Genomic DNA, 20,649 nt, shown 5'->3' with positions numbered 1-20,649 from the left:
TAATAGAGAGCAGCTACCGATTTTACACACCAAGACTGAATTCCTTCAGCTAGTGCTAAAAAGCTGCTTGTGAAATTAGTTATAGGATGATTTAAATTGAACAAAACAAAATGATCCATGTCTCTAGAATAGTGAGCATTGTGAGAACCTCTGGTTTGCAAGGACAGTCCCAGTTCTGCATCTCTGCTTGGTTTGCCAGTCAGTCTATCACTGATTGATAAAAGATGTGAATGAAATGAGGGCTCCTTAAGAGCACTGTGGTGACTGAGCAAATGATGGAGCTGTTAGAGAACTTGTGTATTTGGGAAATCCGAATTTGTTATTAGACTGTATTTTAACAGGGAACAGGCAGGCTCAGGAGAGTTGAATCAGTATAAAAAGCACTCGGGGATCCAAGCATCCACCTCACTCTCTATATGCTGATATGGCTGTTTGCCTCTGTCAGCCTCAGAACAAGCAACCTGTGTGGAGGGGGACTCTGAGGGCAGGTGTCTTGAATTCCAAGGCATGAGCAGCCATTTTGTACTGTGAGGATCACTTTGAGGCTGCCTTCTTCTGGAGGATTGTCCAGCAGCTTGTTTACTTTGTAGGAGTTGTACCTCACTGTGTATTCAAGACAGGCTGACTATGCCTGGGACTTGCTGGTCTGTGCTTAGTCACCGATCCTCTGCCTTGTCTTGCAGCTCTGGGGCAGGCTCCTCAGGGGCAGTCCCTCCAGAGCAAGTCTGAGCTCCTGGCCTGTATTAAGGTTCTTACATGTAGTTAGCAAACTCTGGTTTGAAAACTCCAGCCTGGGTTAAACCATGCTGCCAGAACACACACTGGTGCAACCCAAAGAGGAAACCCTCCTGTTTTAAGTCTGGGCTTTGAGCGGAGCCAGGACACCTGGGTGAGGCTTTATAGCCCCAATAACCTCTTCTCCTTTGGGATGTGAAGGCCCTGGAGTACTGCAGGTGGGGAGGGCTCACAGCAGAGCTGAACCAGCGTTCAGCAATGCTTTCCCTTTACTGCTGGCTGTCCTCTGCCACTGGTGGTGGTGATGAAGCAATGCAAATCCTCCAGGAAGAAATCTTGGAAAAACGTATGATGCTTTAGTGGGGAAATGTTCAGCTTTAAAAAAGGAAGTGTGACTCTTACCTCCTTAAGAACTACAGCATGTCAGCATTATGCTGACGCATTTGCAGTTGTGGGGTTTATTACATGCTGTTAACTGACTCTCTTTAAAAGAATGCCTCAGAGCTGTTGGGAAATAGGTTCTCGCATGTTTCACTGCTTAGCCTGTGCGGCCACTGCACTGCTGCAGCAGGGTCTGGGGATGTCTCTCTTTGCACAGCTCCCCAAATTATGCCAGCTCTGAGGATGGGAACCAGCTCTTTGCATAAAATGGCTATTTTAGCTCCCTTGGGAAGGGTAGAGATGAAGCACAGATGGAGGAACACTGGTGATTCATCTATCTCTCCCCTGCCAGAGGCTTGTTCATGTGTAGTCTGGTTCTGTTACCTCACTGAGGTCCTGGTGCTTCCCTAGGGAGACCACTTCCCAAACCAACAAGCTTCATGACTAAGGATTTTCCAGCAATCCATCTTTCTTTTTTTACATTTACCCCCTACTGCTGCCTTCTACAGTCATTCTGGTTGGTTTGCCTGCTGCATGCAGATAACAGCCTCTCGGATCCTAAGGGCTTCTGATTCGTTTTCCTCTTACCTGTTATTAAGTCTCTTAAAACTTCTGGCACTCTGCTAGTACGTATTCCAATCACAGTTTGCTTTCTGGGGCTGAACGAAAGGTGGTAGCTGGCAGTGGCGTCTCTCACTGTGGTCTTAGACTAGCAGTAGAGGTTGAAATTATTATTTCTACTCCCCCTTCCCCAGATTCAGACACAAAGCTGCAGCACCCACAGCTTCGGGGATCCACAGCTCCAGGGTAGGGGGCTAAAGTTCCCTTTTCCAGCTTTGGGGAAGCAGAGTGAAGGAGCTAGAGCTCTTCCTCAGGGCAGGAGGAGAGCTGTTACCTCCTCCTTGGGGATTTGTTGTTTTGGGTGAAGTTACATGTCTGGAGGAGCTGGTAGTAGTTTATGTTATGGCTGATTTCTGACAAGAGCCTTTAACAAAGTTCCTTTATTCCTGGGGAGGTCTTGCTCTTTCCTGCTGAGCCAATGGTACTGTAGGTAAATCACCACAGCTTCTGCAGTTCAGGAGACACGTAATGTGTTTTAATAGTACCTGTTGCTGTTTAAAGCAGTTATCTGCAGCATTTTCCTGCTTCCTGCGAACCACGCTCATTCAGAGTACATACCTGTGTGCTGGGTGGTCTGGACTTCCACTCTGGGTAGTATCAGCTCTACAGCATCTGCCTGCAGCTTGTGGAGATGTTCCTGTTTCACCAGGGCTGGCAGGGCATTTAGTGCCTTTTCCAACTAATGTTTCCAGAGCTTTAGTGCAGCTCACACCCATAACCTGCTCTCCATGTAAATGGCTGTACAGGAGTCCAGCGGGATTCCTGACAGCTCCTCTCTCAACACCAAGCTGCCATAAGTGCTGTGCCATAGGGATGGGGATGTCACCTCTGCTATGGAACAAAGAGCTCTTCAGCACTTGCTGGAAGGATGCTGAAGAGCTGGATCCTGCCCAGCAGCAGCATTGTTATGCAGCCACAAACCCAAGCTTTCAGCCCAATTAATTTGTTTTACACTGATCGAAGCAGGGAACACATTCACCTGCTCCTTACTTGTACTAATCTTTTCAGGAACTCTTAATGAGGGCATGGAGCTATGTAGATGGTATAGGTATCACTGAATTCAAATAATCCACTTTAAATTAGTGGGAATTCAGAATTAATTAGAACTGTGAAAGGCAATAAAATCCACCTTAGTCATTTGGGCCAGCATAAAGCAGTAGTTGATTTAATACAATTAGTTCAGAGTCAGGGCTCAAGCCACTTCAGTGTTCTACAGGGAGCATCCCTGCTGTCTCCTGGGGGGAGAACAACCCAAAACCAATGGGGAGCTGCTGGCCCTGCTGAGGAGAAAGTGGGTTAGAAACTCCTACCTGGGGTTTGTGCCTGCAGGCAAAGGCTTCACCCCCAGAACAAGCAGAGAATGTCCTTTGAACACCTGCAAAGCTGAAAACATGCATCAGACACATGCTGAAAATAACGTGGAGTCTCAAAAAGCCATATTTTCAGCACAGGGAAAGGGAAAACAAAGGTAATTTGCAGCTAGTGGTACTGTTCTGGAAGCCAGTAGGTGCCCACATCCTCTGGCCACCTACCGCTCGGCACCACGCAGCGCTGTGAAAACAAGACACGTTTGGCAGTCTTCATTTATTCAGCTGAACGATTTAAAAAATAAAAATCAATAAATAAACCAGACATCACCAAGGAAACACTACAGTGAGTGGAGTACCATCAGGAACATTAAACAGAACCCCACCACAGCTTAAAGTACCTCTCCACACCACAAAGAACGACCATTTTGTCAAGCCTCGCTGTTCACAAACGCGACCGGCTGCTCTGTACGAACCTTCGTGTGTTCATAATGCCCTATTCATTGATAAAGGATTTGTCATTCTCTCCACACAAAACCCTACTGTTCAGACCAGGGCTTTGTACATTATTTGCTTGCCATTGCTGGCAAAAGTGCTAAAACTATTTATTCAATCTCCTAGCAAGAGGGATGCTCCAAAGCAGCACCAGTCCCTCAGGCTGGGGTGGGGGTTTCCCTGCTGGTTTGCTATGCCATAGGCATAAGCAGTTACCGGCAACAACCACAGCCCCCCCCCAGCCCTAGGGAGCTCGAGTATGAAGCTGAACACACTCCTGCCCAACCCAAATCACAATCCCATCGAGTACTAGGAGCCCCACTGTAGATGAGGTGTTTTCTCTGCCAGACATTCCAGCTTCCCAGTTACCTTTGCCCCATCGCAAACCACGTGTTGTGGTTGGGGTTTTTTTTGTCAGAAAAAAAAGGTAATTATCCTGAAAACAAAGTAAGTTATCAGCTAAAGTGCAGGACCCCTGCAGCGAGACGTACCCAGCCATTTCTAAACTCAGCACATCCGGTTTAGCTTGACCCATAGGGATTCTCCCCTACCCGCACAAACAGTAACAAATTCGGTTTTGGAAAATAGTGCCTATAAAACTTGAGATACACCAACACATCATCAGCACTTCAGTGAGGTTTCGTGGCAAGAACAGCACTTAACGCCTGTTCTGTATCACTCATTCTGCCCAGGAGAAGCACTGTCCCTACCCAAGCAAGCTACATCATCCTTCTGTGAAGTACAGGCAGAACAGTCCCCTGAGCTGTACTTCATCACCGAGAAAAGAAGCACAAACCTTTAGAAAAATACAATGCAAGAAAAAATTTGACATAAAAATATATACCTTTGGTTAAAAACCATCCCTTTAACAAGAGTCCTTTGTAACTCAGCTAGAACAAAAGCTTCACTTAGACTGAACAGTAGTAAAAATTAGTTCTAAGCGCTTATTTCCTAACCCAGAGGACCCTTCTAAAATGTCAGTAATATTTCCCCCCCCCCAGGATCTACACATTTGATGTTCATTATTTATAAGGATTGTTACATTTGCAGCAATAAACTCTATAAATTTTCCACAAAGAGAATGTTTGTAGCACAAGCTCCTCCACCAACAGTCTTTATGGAAAAAAAAAAAAACAAAACCCAAAAACCAACCAAACCCAAACCCTCGAAGTTCTTAATTAAAGAACCGTTGAAACATGTAGTTTTCTTCAGATACTGAATAGCCAAACTTCTTATAGAAATCCACGTTTTTTGGCAGACACTCAAGCGTGATTTTGTAACAGTTCAGTCTCTTACTTAGCAATGTGAGGGTGGATGTTAATCTGAAAAAGACAGAAAACCAACAGTTAAATGACGCTGGCCCGGAACACTGGATTGATTAAAGTTATCAGACCTACAATATTCAACTTTTGCAGCACTCTGCGTTTGCCTTCACTGCACAGGACAGCCACTATCCCAAGAAACAAAAAAAACTAAGTACCAGCAACTTGCAGACAACTTTATGTCTCTGTTTTAAGAACCTCAGCTGGTGATACCTGCTGGCTAAATTCTTGTCACATGCCTGCCTGGGGAGGATCTGCCCTGCAGCTTCACCTGCAGAGCCAAGCTCCTGCTCACCCTCTGAGGTCTGGTGAGGCAGCTTAGCTGCTGGTGCCCATCAGGGACAGAAAGCAGCAGGGCGAGGGCTTGCTGCCTGCTGCTGCTGAATGGCAACGGTGGGAAAATACTTACAGTTTACCAAGCTGCTTTCCTCTGCACTCCCCACTTACTACGACATCTTCTATCCTTCCTCTCTGTGAAAATACAGGCAAGCGTTAGTCGAACAGAGCACTGTTGTTAGTTTCCTTTCTGCTTAAGTTTCACACTTGGATTTTCTGCTGTTTAGACACCACTCCTCCAGTGATCAACACGCTTATAGTGCCCCTTCCAGCACCCAGCAGGAGCTGCAGCCCCACCACAGCCTTTCCCTGCCGAGGGATTTGTATTTCTAGCTCCCTGTTTTCACACATCTAGCTGGGCTCCCTCCGCAGCAGCAAGATCCTCAGCCATCTGCTCCATCAGAACCACGTCTGACAAGTAAGTTCAAAAGCTCAGCGGAGAGAGAACAGGACAGCCATCCAACTGCTCTTTCTCCTTAAGAAAAGCCAAAGCTTTCCCTTAATATTTAGCTGAGCATCCACAAATGAGAGAGACTTCAAAAATGCAGAAGGTGCTTCATCACACAGTGACACCATGAAAATAACATGCACAGTCAGGGACAGGATCTTTTCTCTCTCTTTAAAGCTGCAGCGAGAGAAGATACCTTTGCACAGGAGTGAGTGAATTTATGTTCTATAACCAGTGTTGCTGTAGCAACAATCTGTCCAAGATTTGTGTCTTCTACGACAGTAACGTAGTAATCTCCAGATCTCTTCATGTGCTCAAAGGTTTCTGTGGGAGCAGACAGCACAACAGTCACCATTAATCTCAGATTAAACCGCTGTGAAGTCTAATATTTGCAACAGGTTCTGAAAACTCATCACTGCAGGGTTCAAGATCACAAGGAAGATGCACCCAAAACCCCAGAACCTGAAAGCCACAGAGTCAGATTAGCCCAGAGACAGAACCATGAAAATTAAACAAATGCCTTTTCCTTAGCTGCCAAGAGATCCCTCCTTCCCCGGCATCTCTGCAGAGGGGCACTATGAAAAAGGCAGCAGCACCTCTTCTAGATTTCCTTATGTCTCGGTCAAACCAGTGAAGTGAGCTCAGGATGTTGCTGAGCTATGATCAGAGGCAAAGCCTCTGCCTTGCTACTGGTGCTTCAGTAATTCAGCCAAGACAAGCCATCACCCAGCAGCCCCTCCTAAAGCTCAGCCTCAAAAGCAGGTATACAATTTACCCTGCCCCAGTCAAGAAGCTATCCTTCAGGATAGCTGCAACTGGATCCCACACCAAGTGCCAAAGGCTGCCTTGGGGGAGCTGAGTTAATAAATCCCTCTGGCATCAAGCAGTTGGAAGCCTCACACCCAAGTAGATTTGCTGTCAGCATCATCATCCTTCGGCTCCCAGCAACCTCTATGGAAATGCCAAGAAATAATGATATACTCACTGATAAACTGCTCTGGGCTTGCAACTCCAGTTTCAGTCAGCTGACCCAGAACCTTAAAAAAGCCTGTTATAAAAGAAAGGTGAGGAACAATCCTCAGTGAGAAACAGAGACACACAATTAGCTCCAAACAGCACTGAACAACCCGACACGGCTGTTTGGAGAGTTAACATCCCCGTGGCACCATCCAACTCAGTTGTACGTAAAAGCCTGTGCTCCACATATTACAGAACTAGACTGTAATCTTAAAATCAAACTCCTGCCTTGTGCAACGCTGAAGGATCGGCAGCAAACTGCAGCCTGAGTGCAGAAGATGTACATGTTCAAGCAAGAAACGTATAAGCCTGAAAGTCTGTGATATTAAGCTGTTTACTTAGAACAACCTTTTTGTCCAAGTTACAGAACTGAAGAAGTCTTCATGCACCAAGATAATGCTGGTTTCCATTACTTTTCTATTAAAGGGAACAGTACAAACAACCACACTCTCTCTCTAAAGCTGTGGGGAATAGGAAGTTGTGGATTATTTGGAAAATTGGACTTGAATTTTGGTCGGTTTTGAGGTTAAAACAGTAAAGCAAATTTTGAGGGTCACCCAACACAGCACCAATCCATGGTGCCAAGTGCTCAAATTCTTACTGATAAAAATAACCTCAATCAGACAAAACAAGCAATCCTAATCTAGTGAGAGATCATACATAAATACACAGTATCTAGTTCAGCACCCAGCTTTCCTTTGTGGTGATCATTAAACAGGATCCTACCTCGATTTAAATCAGCCGTGCAAAGTGGTCTCAAAACCAAGCCATCTCCTGGATCTAAAGGAGAAATAGCAGGAGAAAATGTCGTCGTGTTCTCGCTCCAGTCAAGTTCATGCAGAATGTTTGGGTCAAACATCGGGGTGTCATCAAGCATCATGGTTGCAACAGGCATCATGGCTGCAGCAGGTGGCCTGGAACAGAATGCACATGGGTAAGGTGCAGTTTGGTTAGCTCTTGTTTTGATCTCTAAATATGTGATTTCCCCAGGTTATATCATGCCATGGGATGTTCCTCAGGAATGTAAAGAAAGGTGAACAAACTGCTGTTCATTTTCTCTGCAAATGAAGCTCCTCAACCATCACCGAACCAGGTCAATGGGTTAAAGAGCACACGCACTGACGCCACGCGTATTATCTAAAGTTGACACGTGGCGCTTCTGTGTGCATCCAGGAAGTTTTTCCTCTTGGAAAAAAACCCTAACAAATAGACAAGACATTGCCTGGGATATTTAACCTCTGTGGCCCTCTGAAAAGGAAAGCATCTCACCCTCTCAATAACCCTCCTTAACATACTGGTTACTGATACAGAGGGGATCCTTGGCATGTTTAAAGTGTTCCATTTAAAACTGGCGGTAGCAATAGTACACTTTTTAGAACCAGTCCCATCACACAAATGTTTAGGGTCTCAGCCAAGAGGCACTACATCACATATATGAAAACACAGACGATACAACAGCATGCACGTGCTCACAGCCCATACTGTGCTCCCTGTGCAAGTCAGTTTGCTCTGTCCAGTGCCACCTCAGCTGTAAAGTGCAGTGCCTCAGTGTCCGCTAACAGGTAAAACACAGTGCCAAGGTGACAGTGAGACACCTGGTAATGATTAAAGAGAGACTGCGGGATTGTGCATCATCCAGAATTAAGGATAAGAGGAAGAAAAGGGATGTATTTTCCTGACTGTCAGATACAGGAAAATAATTCTTACTTTGACACCTGTAGCATCTGCTACGAGCAGAGTGTATCATGGGAGCTTCTCCTGAGACCAAGTTCTTTATGCATCTTCAAATTAACATACTGCACCATAAAGCTGCGGTAGTGGCACACCATTGGACAGGCCAAATAAACATCAGAAAGAAAAAAAAAGATGTATTTGGGATGAATGCCTTTCAAAATAAGATATCTTTCAGCCCTGTTAAGCAGCCAAAGAAAGTACATCAGATGTTAGCTACAAAGCATCTCAGCCTCACTGCAGCATGCAAGCCTCAGAGCGGAAGGTGGCTCTGGAAACTCAACTGAAAAAGCTTCTTTAAAACAAAAAAACAACCACAAAACCCCCCTTTTTTTTTTTTTAAGCCACCTGCTGATATATGCTGGCCTTTGAATCCCCATTCTCACTTCAATCTTGCATATAAAAGTAAAAACCAAAAGTTGTTACAGCAATTAAACAGCAATACAAATCCTCATTCCACATGAATTTTCAAAACAAAACAGTGGCAGAAATGTAGTGCAAATTAAAACATTTCCATAGATGGGAGAGCAAGAAGAATCCAGGTCTTTGAGTCTCTGTCCTGAGCTTCAGCAATGAGATCACACCAATGTGCGCAAGGACTGCAAGCCCATCACTAGTGTATTAATTATGCCACTGCTTAGCAAAAGTCTATGTGGTTCCAACACCACATTCAGCACCTCTGTTCCTAGACCTCAATTATTTTAACATTGCTGTTACACTGTCCTGTTACAAAGCCTTCCTAGAATTCAATGACAATGTCCTGTACAGAATAAAATCTAATTAATTTCAGCTCAGGGTTACAGAATACCAAGCACACACAGTAGTATAAAAGCACATGAAGGAAATAAAACTTTTGATACTCTTCAAGTAGTTAGCAACAAACTACAAGTTATTTTTCAAACTCCATCCAGCACAGCTGAAGCAAGATGAAGCTTGAAGCTCCATGCATTTTCTGGAGTCAGAGATATGACTTGCTCAATAGAAATACACTGACCAACTAAAAAAAGAGATCAACGTGGAGCAAGGAAGAACAGCTCCGGCCTGTTTCGATGGGTCGCTGCTGCATTACCTCCAGGACCGGGTGCTGACCCTGGTGCGCACCTGAAGTGTCCCCGGGGCACTCTGGACTTCCCACCCCGTGTCGGGAGCGGGACGGGGCCGTGCCAGCGCACCCGGAACCTCCGGCCCCTCTCAGCCGTCCCTCTTCCCTCCGCTCCGCGAAGCCGGCGGATAAAGAGCAGGGTATGCCCGGGGTCCCCACAAGAGAAGCTGCCTATCCGAGGGACACCCACCCCGAAGGAGCCGGTGTGCGGCCGGCCGGAACCCTGCGGCTCCCCAGCTGCGGGGACGGGGAAGAGACCCCAGCCCTGCCCCGAGGGGCAAGAGACAGCCCCGCACGGGCCCTCGGCGGGGTCCTCACCTGGAGCAGCGCCCTCGGGTGAAGGGGGGGTCTCCACATCACCCCACGCGGGACCCCTCCGGGGGTCCCCACAGCTCCCTTCAGCTGAAGCAGCCCCTCGGGGGGGGTCCGCTCACCTCACACACAGCCCCACAGCGGGGGATGTCCGCTCACCTCACACACAGCCCCACAGCGGGGGATGTCCGCTCACCTCACACACAGCCCCACAGCGGGGTCCCCGCAGGCCTGCCCCTTATACAAAGCCCCTCAGGGCGACCTTCCAGCCCCTCCAGGAGGTCCCCGAGGGGCCGCCCCTCACACAGCCCCTCACGGGAGGTACCGAGAAGCCGGAGGCGCCCCCCCGCCGGAGCCCCTTCAGCGGCGCGCGCGCGCGCACACCACCACCCCCCCGCCCCAGCACTCACCCCGCACGAGGCCGCGGCGCCAACTGCCGCCCTCACCGGCTGCGCCGCAGGCGCCGCACGGACGTGGCAGAGGGGCGGAGCCGGGCACGCACGCCAGCGCACAGCCAATCACCGCCCGCCGGCCCCGCCCCGGCTCGGCGCGAGCGGGACGCGGGTCCGCCCCCGCGCCGGCCTCTCGACCTGCAGGAACAGCCCCGCCCCCGAGCGCGGATTGGGAGGTGGGCGGCTTGGCCACGCCCACCCGTGAGGGAGGCCTCGCCCACATACGTAGTGCTCAAGGCCTTGGGGCCGGGGCGAGATGGTGGTTGTGCTCGAGGTGCTGGAGCTGCTGGGCCCCGCTCTGCCTCGGCGGCACAGAGGTGTTTGCCCTGGCAGGGGTTTGATGTCTGAAGGAAACCCCCCCTGCACCCCCTGAGCTAGCATTCCCCCGGGGGCATGGGCATGGGCAGCGGCCCTCAGCACAGGGAGTGATTTGGGTGGGGTCTGGGGAGCCCTGCTAGCTGCAGCGCCAGGCAGGGCGGCTCTCCTGGGTTCCTCTCATCTGGGCCAGCTTTCTCTTTACAGCTCTTTTTCAGCCTACTGCCTTCCCGTGAAGATTCTGGTATTTGTTTTGGCTGACTGCAGGACTTTATTCCGGGGGAAAGGATAAAACTGAGGCCCTCATTGAGGGTGAGCGCTTCTCAGCAGCAGCGGATCACTGGGTGCCTCGCACAGTATAATTGCTAGCTGCTCTGCATGCGTTTCCATGCAGAAACAGGGGTTTGGCCTCCAGAGTTGCTCCGGGAAGCTGTTCAATGTCTTGAATCCAGAGTTGGGCAGAGCTCAGGACGGGCTCGTGGGTACCCGTGGAGAGATGGCACAGATGGAAGTGTTACACAAAGGTTCCTCTTTCTCCTGAGGAATTGCAGGTGGCAGCAGCTTTTGTAATGAAAGAATCCCCGGCTTTCGTACTTTTCATCTCTGGGAGATTGTTTTTGGAGGCTCCATCACTCCCCTTGGAGAGGAGCTGCTGTCCTGGGATGGAACGGGCCTTGTTCAGCCTCCAAGGCTGGCAGGGGACCTGAGTGAGGGGTTTTCTTACTTTTCAATTAGAAAAAAAGCCAACTTGGAGATCACCTTGAGAGACTGTTTTATAAATAGCTGCGGTCAAGGCTCACGTAGCATGGAGCTGGAGGCCTGCTGAACAAGATAATTATACAACATGCTTCCAAGACATGATTTTTATTTTCCATATTTCTTCCCCCTGTTACTTTACCCTCAGAATGAATCACTCTCTGTTGCCTTGGAAACAATCAACATCATTACTTACTTTTCACTTCTGCAGGCCCAGAGTGACCAGATGACACACGCCAGCCTCCCTGGGCTCAGGCACACCCAAAGTCTGGGGGCAGCGCTCGCCCCAAGTTTGTCCAGCGGAGTCAGGGTTGGGGGCTGCCTGGGTGAATCACTGCGACTATTAACCTTTTACTGCAGGGGAGAGGCACAAGCTGGGTGTGAGCTTTCCCCTCCTGTCCCTTTTCTCATTTCCTTTGTTTTGAGGGATGAAGAGAACTGGGAAGGTCCCATCCATGCTGAAAAATGAACACTGTATCTTGCTTCTGTGCGTGAAAAGAAATGGGGAAGCGCTGCTTCAGCAGGGAAACTCGGAGTGCAGACACATTTCCACTGTGTGAAAAAATGACAGGAGGTGATTTGGCTTAATTCCCTCCATGGTGCCTTTTCTTTGATGGAAAGATTTTACAGATGTGAAGTAGATTTTGCTTTTGCCTAAGTGTCTATGGAAAGTCAAGGCTTTTTAAAAACAAAATCATGCCATAACAAGGCCATGACCACATGGGGTCAGCCCAGCTCTCCCCAGTGAGGCTTGGAGCAGAGGTCCTGGACCTGCGCGGGGAATACGGTGGAGTTTGGACAAGGTACATCCTTAGAGTTTCCAGCAATTGGCGGTGTGGAGACATCCTGACCCAGAAGGTGCATCTGGCTTATGGTACTTAATAGCTGAATGAAGCTATCTTTGCAGCACGTATCCCAGCTTCTGAGCTCCAGAGCTCCTACTGGAGCATAACATTGCAGGGAAAAATCCTTTGGTTTGGTTAAACCTCTTGCCCTTCCATTTTTTTTTAGTCCTGGAAACTAGTCTTGTCTTGTTTAGCACCACAACTGCTAACTTCAGCTTGGCTTGAGGACAACAACCTTTCCTCACGTGGATTTTGTAGCAGCATGAGTCTAAACCGGATCAGGGAAATGATCTCGATGGAAAACCTCCTGAAGGAGAGGTGAATTGGCCAGGCTACAGGCAGAGGTGGGAAGAGACCCTCTTCAACTGCGTTTGCAAGCTGAGAGCAAAGAAACCTGCCCCACTGGAGGGGTTTAAACTGAACAGTACCTCTGTCAGTGCTGCTGAAACCCTTGTCCATTTCAGGAACCCAGGGACATTATAGAGAAGGGCTGCCATTACGAGGGGATTCATCTCATAAAGATTTGCTTTTCACCCCCTCCCACAGCCCATCCAAAACCCTCTGGCAAAACCTGAACCAACCCTAGGAGCAGGGCAGGACGGGGCCAGCTGGTTTTCAGCCACCCCCTCCCTATGAGGTACGTTTTAAGCTTTTTCTCTAATTCTGACCACATTGGAAGGAGATGGCAGTGCTCTTACAGGCTTTTAAAAGAAAGATGGCCAGTGGGGAAGGACTGGATTAGGGTACCCAGCAAGGGGAACCTGGATTTACAAAGGCTTCTGAGAGTCCACTCATGAAAAACAGGCTTTGCTTCCTACCGAAAGCTTGGTGAGAGGCACGTGGCCGCTGATGAGCTCTCACATCTCCTTGACACACCCCTGGGTCCCATCCGGTGGCTTTTTAAAGGTCAAGCAATTAGGGCCAGTGAGGATTCACAGCAGCCAACAGATAAATCTCTCCGGTACCTCCGAGGCCAGGATTTAGTTAGTGAAGAGCAAGGGGAAAGTTGAAAGAACACATTTCCACTTGTGTCACGGATGTGTTCATCTCCTCTTTGCTGGTTCCACTGCAGTGTATTTTGTTGCAGCAGAAAAAAACCCCGCAAAGTGATATCCTCTGGCTGCTCTGAATTTGCCAGCTCTGGAACAAGGCGATCATAAGTCAGGGAAATTGCAAATTCGTGACCGCAGGACAGTCAGAAAGGTGGGAAGGGAGCCATGCACTTGCTTGATGTAAATGTCTGGGTCTGAAACACACCCTGCTTTATGAGGAGAGAAAAAGCGCTCTCCTTTCCTTTGGCCATATGACACAAGGCAGTAAACATGAATAAATCCTTGCCACAATAAAATTGTTTACATTCTGTTTTGGAAACAGATGCCTGGGGCTCGGTATAGCTAGGGACCAGTCTCTTTGATTCTTTTTAACCTCTAGTAGGTCAGGGTGTATCCAGCCATCAATAAACCCCGAGCACTGAAAAATCTCTGCAGAAGAGCTGCATAAACCAGCTCCGGGCACCCAGATTTTGCAGAGGACCCAGCGCCCGCTTAACCCCGATCTGTCTGCCAGAGGACAGAAAAATGCTGCTGTGTCTCCCCAAATATTGCCAGTGGATGGATAACGAGAAACTGAATATGTATTCAAACTCTAAATAAAGACGTGGCAGTCTTCAGCAATGCTCTGCCACCACTCAGATGGCCACCTGGGACCTGGGAAATGGTTTTTATTTGGGGTTTATGATAGCATTAGTGCAGTTATGAAAACAGCGCATCTGGACCGTGTGTACCTCACTGGAAATAATTATCCCATCTTTAGACAAGAAGCTAAAGATCATTTAACTGCAGGGTAAGGGGAAGTGTTAGGAACCACAGATGTGTCGCAGCCCCCTGCCCGAGCTGTTGCTTTCAGAGGGAAGCAGAGGCTGCCCCTTGCAGAGGCAGCCCCAGCCTGCCATCTGTGGAGGCTGGAAGAAGCCTTCAGTGTCTTCAGGTTTTCTTGTCTCTCCTGCCCATGGCCCAGAAACACATTTTTTTAAGTGGAGAAAGTCCCCGCCTGAGGCCAACAGCAACACACCTCATTGATACTCCAGTCTCGCAGCTCAGAGTCCAAGTTGGGGCTTAAAAAACATGCGAAAGGAACTCCAGCAAGAAGCTTACTTATTGCTGTTGTGCTCCTTTGGATGTGGCTATTTTATGAGAAGTAAAATAGCGTCAGGTCACCCCAAAAACCTGGAGTTGGGGTCAGGTCAAGCACAGATCTGGCCTTATGGGGAACACAGCCCAGATAGTACTTTTGATCCCGAAATGTCCTGAACCTGTGCACAGTGGGTACAAGTGCATTGCAGGTAACTCCAGAGATTTACAGTCCCTGCAGGTAAAAGGATGTTTCTCATCAGCTTTAGACAGAGTATTCTGAATGACTGATCTCCCCAGCCTTCCCATACAAAATGAGCACACTGTGGATTCGATAAGCTATTTTCTCTGGATGGATTAGTGAGTAAATAACAGCTTTTACCTTTTCCCCTTCCACCAAATACAAGCCAGTGGTGCTAAGGTTGCATTTGTCTAGCGACTGTCCCTGCAAACATGCTTTCTCACCCAATGTCTCATCACTGGGCTGGTTAAAGAGGACCTTCCTGTATTTCTGAAAGGTTACAACCTTTCTATGAGCTTGATTAAGTTCAGGACTGATGCTTCCTCAAAGGAAGTACAGCCCTGATCTCTTGTCTTCCCCTTCCATGGATGCTGGGGGATACATTTGATGGACAGAACTGGTCTCTGTGCCACGCTGGGGCAGCCAGGGTTTGGGCATGGGTGAGTGTCCGTCCTGAACAGTCAGGTCACCCAGAACCTGAAGACAGAGTTGCCTCCTGAAATCTGAAGACAGGCAATGGGCAGCAGGAAGGGCTTTGGAGAGAAGCTTTAGGCAGGAGGGAGCTCTCACACTCCAGTTGTACATGAGTCCTAGCTCTGTGGCCACCCTACCTGAAGGCTCAACAGGGCCCTGGCAGAAAAGCCTTGGCACATCCCTTGGCAGCCGGCTGCCAGCAGAGCTGAATGTGGGGCCTGGGAAGAAGCACACCCCAAATCTGGGCCGCTGAGCAGGCAGAGGACAACACTGCCGTGTGAGCTGCTTGGCAGGCTTGATCTCTGTTTATCCATCGCAGTGGAAATGCTTTATCTTCTGCCCAGGCTGCACTGTGTGAGCAGTGATAAGAGGCGATTGTTAAACAGAAGCTGAAGCTGATGTTCCGTTGGTCTCTGATTTCCAAGGTTACAGAGACGAAAAATAAAATGGTGGCTGATTCCTATGCCCAGAGCTGGCACAGTGTGGGCAGGAGTCCCATTGGAAGGGCAATGGGGCTGAAGCAAGCAGGGCCTGAAAGAGACTGAGCAGGCATTTGGCCTTCCTTCCTTCCTTCCTTCCTTCCTTCTTTCCTTCCTTCCTTCCGTCCGTCCTTCCTTCCTTCTTTCCTTCCATCCTTCCTTCCGATGGGCAGAGGGTCTGGACAAGACAGGAGGCACTTCACATCTCTTACTATTGTTAATCAAACTGCAGATAGATCTACTATTGAGAGAAAGAGAAATGAAAGAAAGCCAGAGCATGTGGTTGCAGAGAACAAACTCGGATTTGGGGGATTTTAGCACTGGGTGTATCAGAGCACTGAGAGGGAGACAGTGACAAGATACGTGTTTGCTCTGAGTTCCCCACCAGTTTTGAACCATATGGTCCATCCACAGAGATGCCCATGCTGTAGGAAGTGCCAGGGAGGAGTGAAACTCCAGGTCAGTGAAGGACTCAGAGAGTCACCAGTGAGATGGCCATGAATCTCGTGTGTGAGACCAGTGACTGGCAATTGGGGTGGAAAGGGACAGCTAGGCTTTTATCCAAGCTGGTTGCGGGATCACCCGTCTTGCCCGGACATCCCTTTTCCCTCTAGGTGGAGTTATTACCTTTCCCGTGTGTGGACCTGCTCCTGCAGCTGGGCAGACGAGGTCCCTGCCAGTCTGCTGGCATCCCTATTGCCCAGGCGCTTCCCGGGAACTTAATGACCTGAATTTAATGAAGCACAGCATATCTTGGAGGGCTTATGCCTGTGTGTTCCATGTGTGGGATGGGAAAGATGAGCTGTGCTTTGGTTGTGCAGAGGCAGGGAAAGGATGAGGGTTGCTCTAAATGAAATGAGATAGATACATAATGGTGGGACATACCATGGTCTTCGTGGAGCATCTTCCCTTAATTCTGCTTTACGAGCTTCTCCTCCTTTCTGTTACCTTGTGGTGTGGTTGGAGGGGAGGGAGGGAAGGCAGGAAATCCTGCAGGGCTATTTTTGAACTCCAGTTTAATTAATGACATCATTAAGGGGTGGGGATTGACTTGGTTGCAGAGGGTTTGAAGGACAATCTGGGAGGCGTTAGTTCCAGACTTGCTGATTCCCAGGCCATGGGGACATCTGAGATAGCACAGGGTTTGGCTGTGGGTGCCAGGGGAGCAGCTGGGGCCTGGTTCTGCCCTGTGCACCATGCTGTTCCCAGGGGCTGGTCAACCCCTGGGGCAGTGTGGCTCTTCATCTCTGCCACATGCAGAGTTGCAGGGCTGGGAGGGTTGGTCTGCCCATCTTTCAGGTCATTGAAAGTATTCTTTTTTACCTTTTTTTTGCAATTCTGCATAGAAGAAAAATGTTAGAAGTGCTCGTCTAGTGCTCATTCCCTACCAGTGATGTTCCCTGCTCTCGGCAGCTCTTCAGTGCTTTTGAAGATTTAACACCCCGCTCCCTCCCACCCTGTCATTTCCCTGTTGGTCTCAGACATGTTCCCAGCAGCTCCTCCTGTTTATAGGAAAGGGAAAAAACATTCAGGAGATAAAACGGCTGCCCCTGGCCATCACCCAGGCCCTGCGGTGGGGCAGGTTGCCATCGGGGAGCCCCTTGGCTATAAGGCCTTGTCCTTTGAAGCGCCTGACACGTGATTTTCAGCTGTGAGAGGATGTGAATCAGATGTGGTCCTTGCAGACAGCTGCCCAGGACAGGGCACAGCACAGACTGGGGCTGGAGATGGCCTCGGGGTGGCTCTGTCCCCCTGGCAGGATGGGCAGGGATGGGGACACCTTGGGGTGTGGGTTGGCCAAGGGCATTTTTACTATGTGTTTGTTTGGGGGGGGGGGCATTGTGGGGTGTTTGTCATCGGGGGGGGGGGGGAGCGAGGCAGAGGGAACGGGATGTTCTGATTGCTAGGCCAGGACCAGAGCCTGCTTGAGCCTGGGCATGAGCCCAGCTCCCAGTAATACACCTAGAGCCTTTCCAAGGCTTTCTGGGCTGCTTCTTTCCAGGTTTACCATTCCCGAGAGCCCTCTTGCCCCTCACTGCCTTTGTAAAAGCAAAACACACAAAACTCTTTCCTCAAGGTCACCAATAGTGAACAGCAGCATTTTGTTTGCCCTCCTGCCTAAATCTGCTGAGAGACATTAGGAAAACCAGGAACCCCGTTTTTCCCAAGTGTCCTAGGTGAGATCTGGCCATACCTGTCAGTTGGGAGAGATAATACCCACAGTTACTGTGGTAAGGAGCAAGGGAAATCTTCACCACATCTTGGATGCATTGCATGATGAGCTGCCCCTCCTGCTCCCGGGCTGGATATGGGGAGCACAGCCGGGGCTTGCTGGTAGCTCCAGCCTTGTCAACCTGGGATAAGGTGCTGGGGATTGCATTCGGGATGCCTGGTGTTGTGAGTGCTGAAGCCCTAAGAGGAGCATGCAAGGAGAGGAGCCCTGTGGGGAGGTGCCTGGGGGTGGATGTCGATGTCTGGGAGCTGGCTGCGGGTTCCCCTCTGCTTTCTGTCCAGGGCGAGCCAGCAGCAGAGCTGGCTGGGAACACGGTGGTGGAGGGGTTGAGCTTATTGATGGGCTTATTTTGCAGAGAACCATCACCCCCTCTCCTGCTGGTGTGCCCATGGGGTAGAGCTAACCCAGAGCTTGGCAGTGGTGCTCTACCTTGGGATTAGGGAATTGCACAGGAGGAACAACACAGCCACTGCCATCTCATCCCACGTGCTCCAGATGGTGCAGGCCTGCTTTGGAGAGCAGCACAGGGGTAAGTGGTGTCTTTCCCTGGGCAGGCTGGGACCACGGGGCTTCACTTTCTCTGGACACTGCTGCAATTCCCCTGTGGCCCCTTATGCTTGTCCCTGAGCCACGCCAGTCCTTCCCTCTGGGAAATTTTCCTGGGCAAGGGACAAAGGGGAGCAACTGCCAGCTGGGATCGCTGGCATGAGTCAAATTTCTAACCCCGAACCTCTCCCATTTCCTTTACACCCCCTTTCCCAGGCAGGAAATCAAAGCCCAGCTTGCTCATTAGAGGCTGACCAGCTGCTGACCAAAAGCCAAAACCAAAAAACCCCAACCCCCAGAGCGAATGTTTTATTTGCTCAAACTGCTGCTTTCTCAGAGGAGGGGGAGTGGGAGTCCTGCAGCCAGAGGCTTCCCACCAGACGGGGAGCTGCGGCCTCACCGGGAGCTGACAGCGCAGGGGAGCTCCGTTTCCAGGTCTTTGTCTTAGCTATGGATCAAAGTGAAAACTCTTTGAATTGTCTCAGTATCTGACAGGTTCTTGCATATTTGAGTCACTGTGAAATATGGGGTTGGCCTTTCCAAGTTGCTTGGGCTCTAGGAAATATTTTGGTGCTCCTGTGTCAAGTTAAAAAAAGAAACCCCCCTGAAGTTCAAGCGCTGCAACCTCTGACACGGATCAGATGAAATGCTGATCAAACCGATGTGAGCTGGTTCCCTGGCAGCTTTTTCGAGGTGATTTTGGTATGTTGAGATTTTAAATTCTTCTTAAACTGGTGTTTCCCATCCTCTCCTTCCCCAGCCCATGCTCTCCCATTGGCATGGCTGTTTTCAGAGGGGAAGGTCCGGGTTTGCATCCCAGGGGCATCGCAGACCTGGGGCCTTGATAACACCCTGGGAAAAGTCCCACTTTGCATTCTGCAGTTATGAAAACCAGACGGGAGAGCTTAAGAGAAACCAAAGAAGCAGTTTCTGAGGGGAGACTCAAGCCTGAAATATGTCGAACAGGTGGAGGGATGCAGGGGATTTCAAAAGGAGGGCTGGGATGCCAATCAAAATGGGAGCAGGCGTGAGGCCGGGCTGCCTGGTCTGCATTGCACTGGTGCTGACGGGAAAAGAGGCAAGCTGGGAGAAACTTTTTTAATCTATAACATCCAGCAGATATTTATAGATCTTTTATCTCTTTAGTGCCTTGGTGCCACAAATAAAAGCGTACAGCGCTTTTATGATACTTAAAGCAAACAAACAAAAACCCCACTGGTTTCCAGAAAGGTTTTGAGCCATGTGAGTGTGGTCACTGATCAGTCTGAATTTAATTAGTCTGATGAAACTGCTCCTGCCATCTGAGTTGGTGCTGTTGCTGAGGGCTTTGGCTCTTCACCATCCTTTCCTGCATCAAGATGAGGGTTAATACACCTGGGAAGTGAGGGTTTCTTGGCAGCCGGACTGAAACAGGCAACTCACATCCGCATGTGGTTTTGTCTCTGGGTTGGATCCTGGCTGGCGGTGGCGACACCTGGTCTGGATTTCCTGCATCCCTGGTCAATGCCGGGCAAACCCCTGCTGTGGGGTGTTCTCTGTGCCCAGAGCCCCTCTCCACCTGCTCACACAGCTCGGGGCAGATCAGGGTGAAAGGTGCTGCTGATCCCAGCCCTGCTGATGCTCAACAAAGTGAGGGGCTTGGAGGGGCTGGACAAGACAGGGGATGGCACTTGAATTCATTCATGGTGTGAGCACTGGGAATTTGGGAGCCCCTTCCCAACCCAAAGGCTGGAAAGTCCCCAGTGTGCTTCCTGCAGGGCTGAGATGCTGAAATGATTCATCCAGCTTGGATGATTAGTGAATAATTGGTTAATTTGATGACCTTTCTTCAGCCCTTGCCCACCACAGGAAAGCCCCACTGCCCAGGATGGACATCCCATGGTGGGAGGAATGGGGTAGGGCTTTCGGAAATGAACCCCATGCTCCCACATGTCCCGCTTGTAGGCAATAACCCGGCTCCTTTTGTAGTGGTTGGGGGTCATTTTGTGTTACTGCGCCCCCAAAAACCAATGGCTTCCCCAAATATTCTTTTTCCATTTAGTCATGGCAGCAGGATGTGCACCCGTACCCATGCGGTTCTCACCCCGTCCCTTGCTGCAGGCGACTGCCTTGTTTTGGAGATATTTCATTTTTGCTTTGTTTTTAAATTCTCCACAGGTCTGTGAATCTCTCCTCAGTACAAACCTCTGCTGTTCCTGCTTTAAAACCGCTATGTGACTTGCCCATCTGCGTGGTATTGAATTACTTGGGGCTTAAAAAGCCGTCTGAATCCCAGCTGACACCGCGGCCAGTACCTTGCTCAGACAGGCGTGCGAAGCCCCATGGCGCACTAAGTGGAGTGGGTTTTCAGCCTGGCAGCCGGTTTGCATCAG

General features: G+C 49.6%; 1 protein-coding gene across 3 annotated transcripts; it reads right to left on the bottom strand.

The window, feature by feature from the left end:
• Positions 1-3,302: 3,302 nt before the first annotated feature.
• On the bottom strand, positions 3,303-10,312 carry GNPNAT1 (glucosamine-phosphate N-acetyltransferase 1). 3 transcript variants are annotated; one of them, XM_030484837.1, is made up of 6 exons: positions 10,218-10,312; positions 7,389-7,576; positions 6,631-6,693; positions 5,842-5,969; positions 5,271-5,332; positions 3,303-4,861 (listed from the first exon to the last, which is right to left on the bottom strand). In XM_030484837.1, the coding sequence occupies exons 2-6, from the start codon at positions 7,558-7,560 to the stop codon at positions 4,714-4,716; spliced, it is 573 nt and encodes a 190-aa protein (XP_030340697.1). In that variant the 5' UTR covers positions 7,561-7,576; positions 10,218-10,312; the 3' UTR covers positions 3,303-4,713. The 3 variants fall into 3 exon arrangements, with proteins under 3 accessions (XP_030340697.1, XP_030340698.1, XP_030340699.1); XM_030484838.1 differs by lacking the exon at positions 10,218-10,312 and adding an exon at positions 9,814-10,012; XM_030484839.1 differs by lacking the exons at positions 6,631-6,693; positions 10,218-10,312.
• Between the last annotated feature and the right edge of the window lie 10,337 nt (positions 10,313-20,649).

Source organism: Strigops habroptila, chromosome 4 (assembly GCF_004027225.2).
Source record: "Strigops habroptila isolate Jane chromosome 4, bStrHab1.2.pri, whole genome shotgun sequence".
NCBI lineage: Eukaryota > Metazoa > Chordata > Aves > Psittaciformes > Psittacidae > Strigops > Strigops habroptila.
This window is presented reverse-complemented; position numbering and strand designations above follow the sequence as displayed.

Excerpts from the sequence above, each read along its gene's own strand:
- GNPNAT1 (XM_030484837.1), bottom strand. The coding sequence starts at position 7,560 with ATGATGCCTGTTGCAACCATGATGCTTGATGACACCCCGATGTTTGAC. Across the intron at positions 5,970-6,630 it reads AAGCCCAGAGCAGTTTATCA|AAACCTTTGAGCACATGAAG; the intron begins GTGAGTATATCA and ends CTGCTCCCACAG. Across the intron at positions 5,333-5,841 it reads TCACTCACTCCTGTGCAAAG|AGAGGAAGGATAGAAGATGT; the intron begins GTATCTTCTCTC and ends GTATTTTCACAG.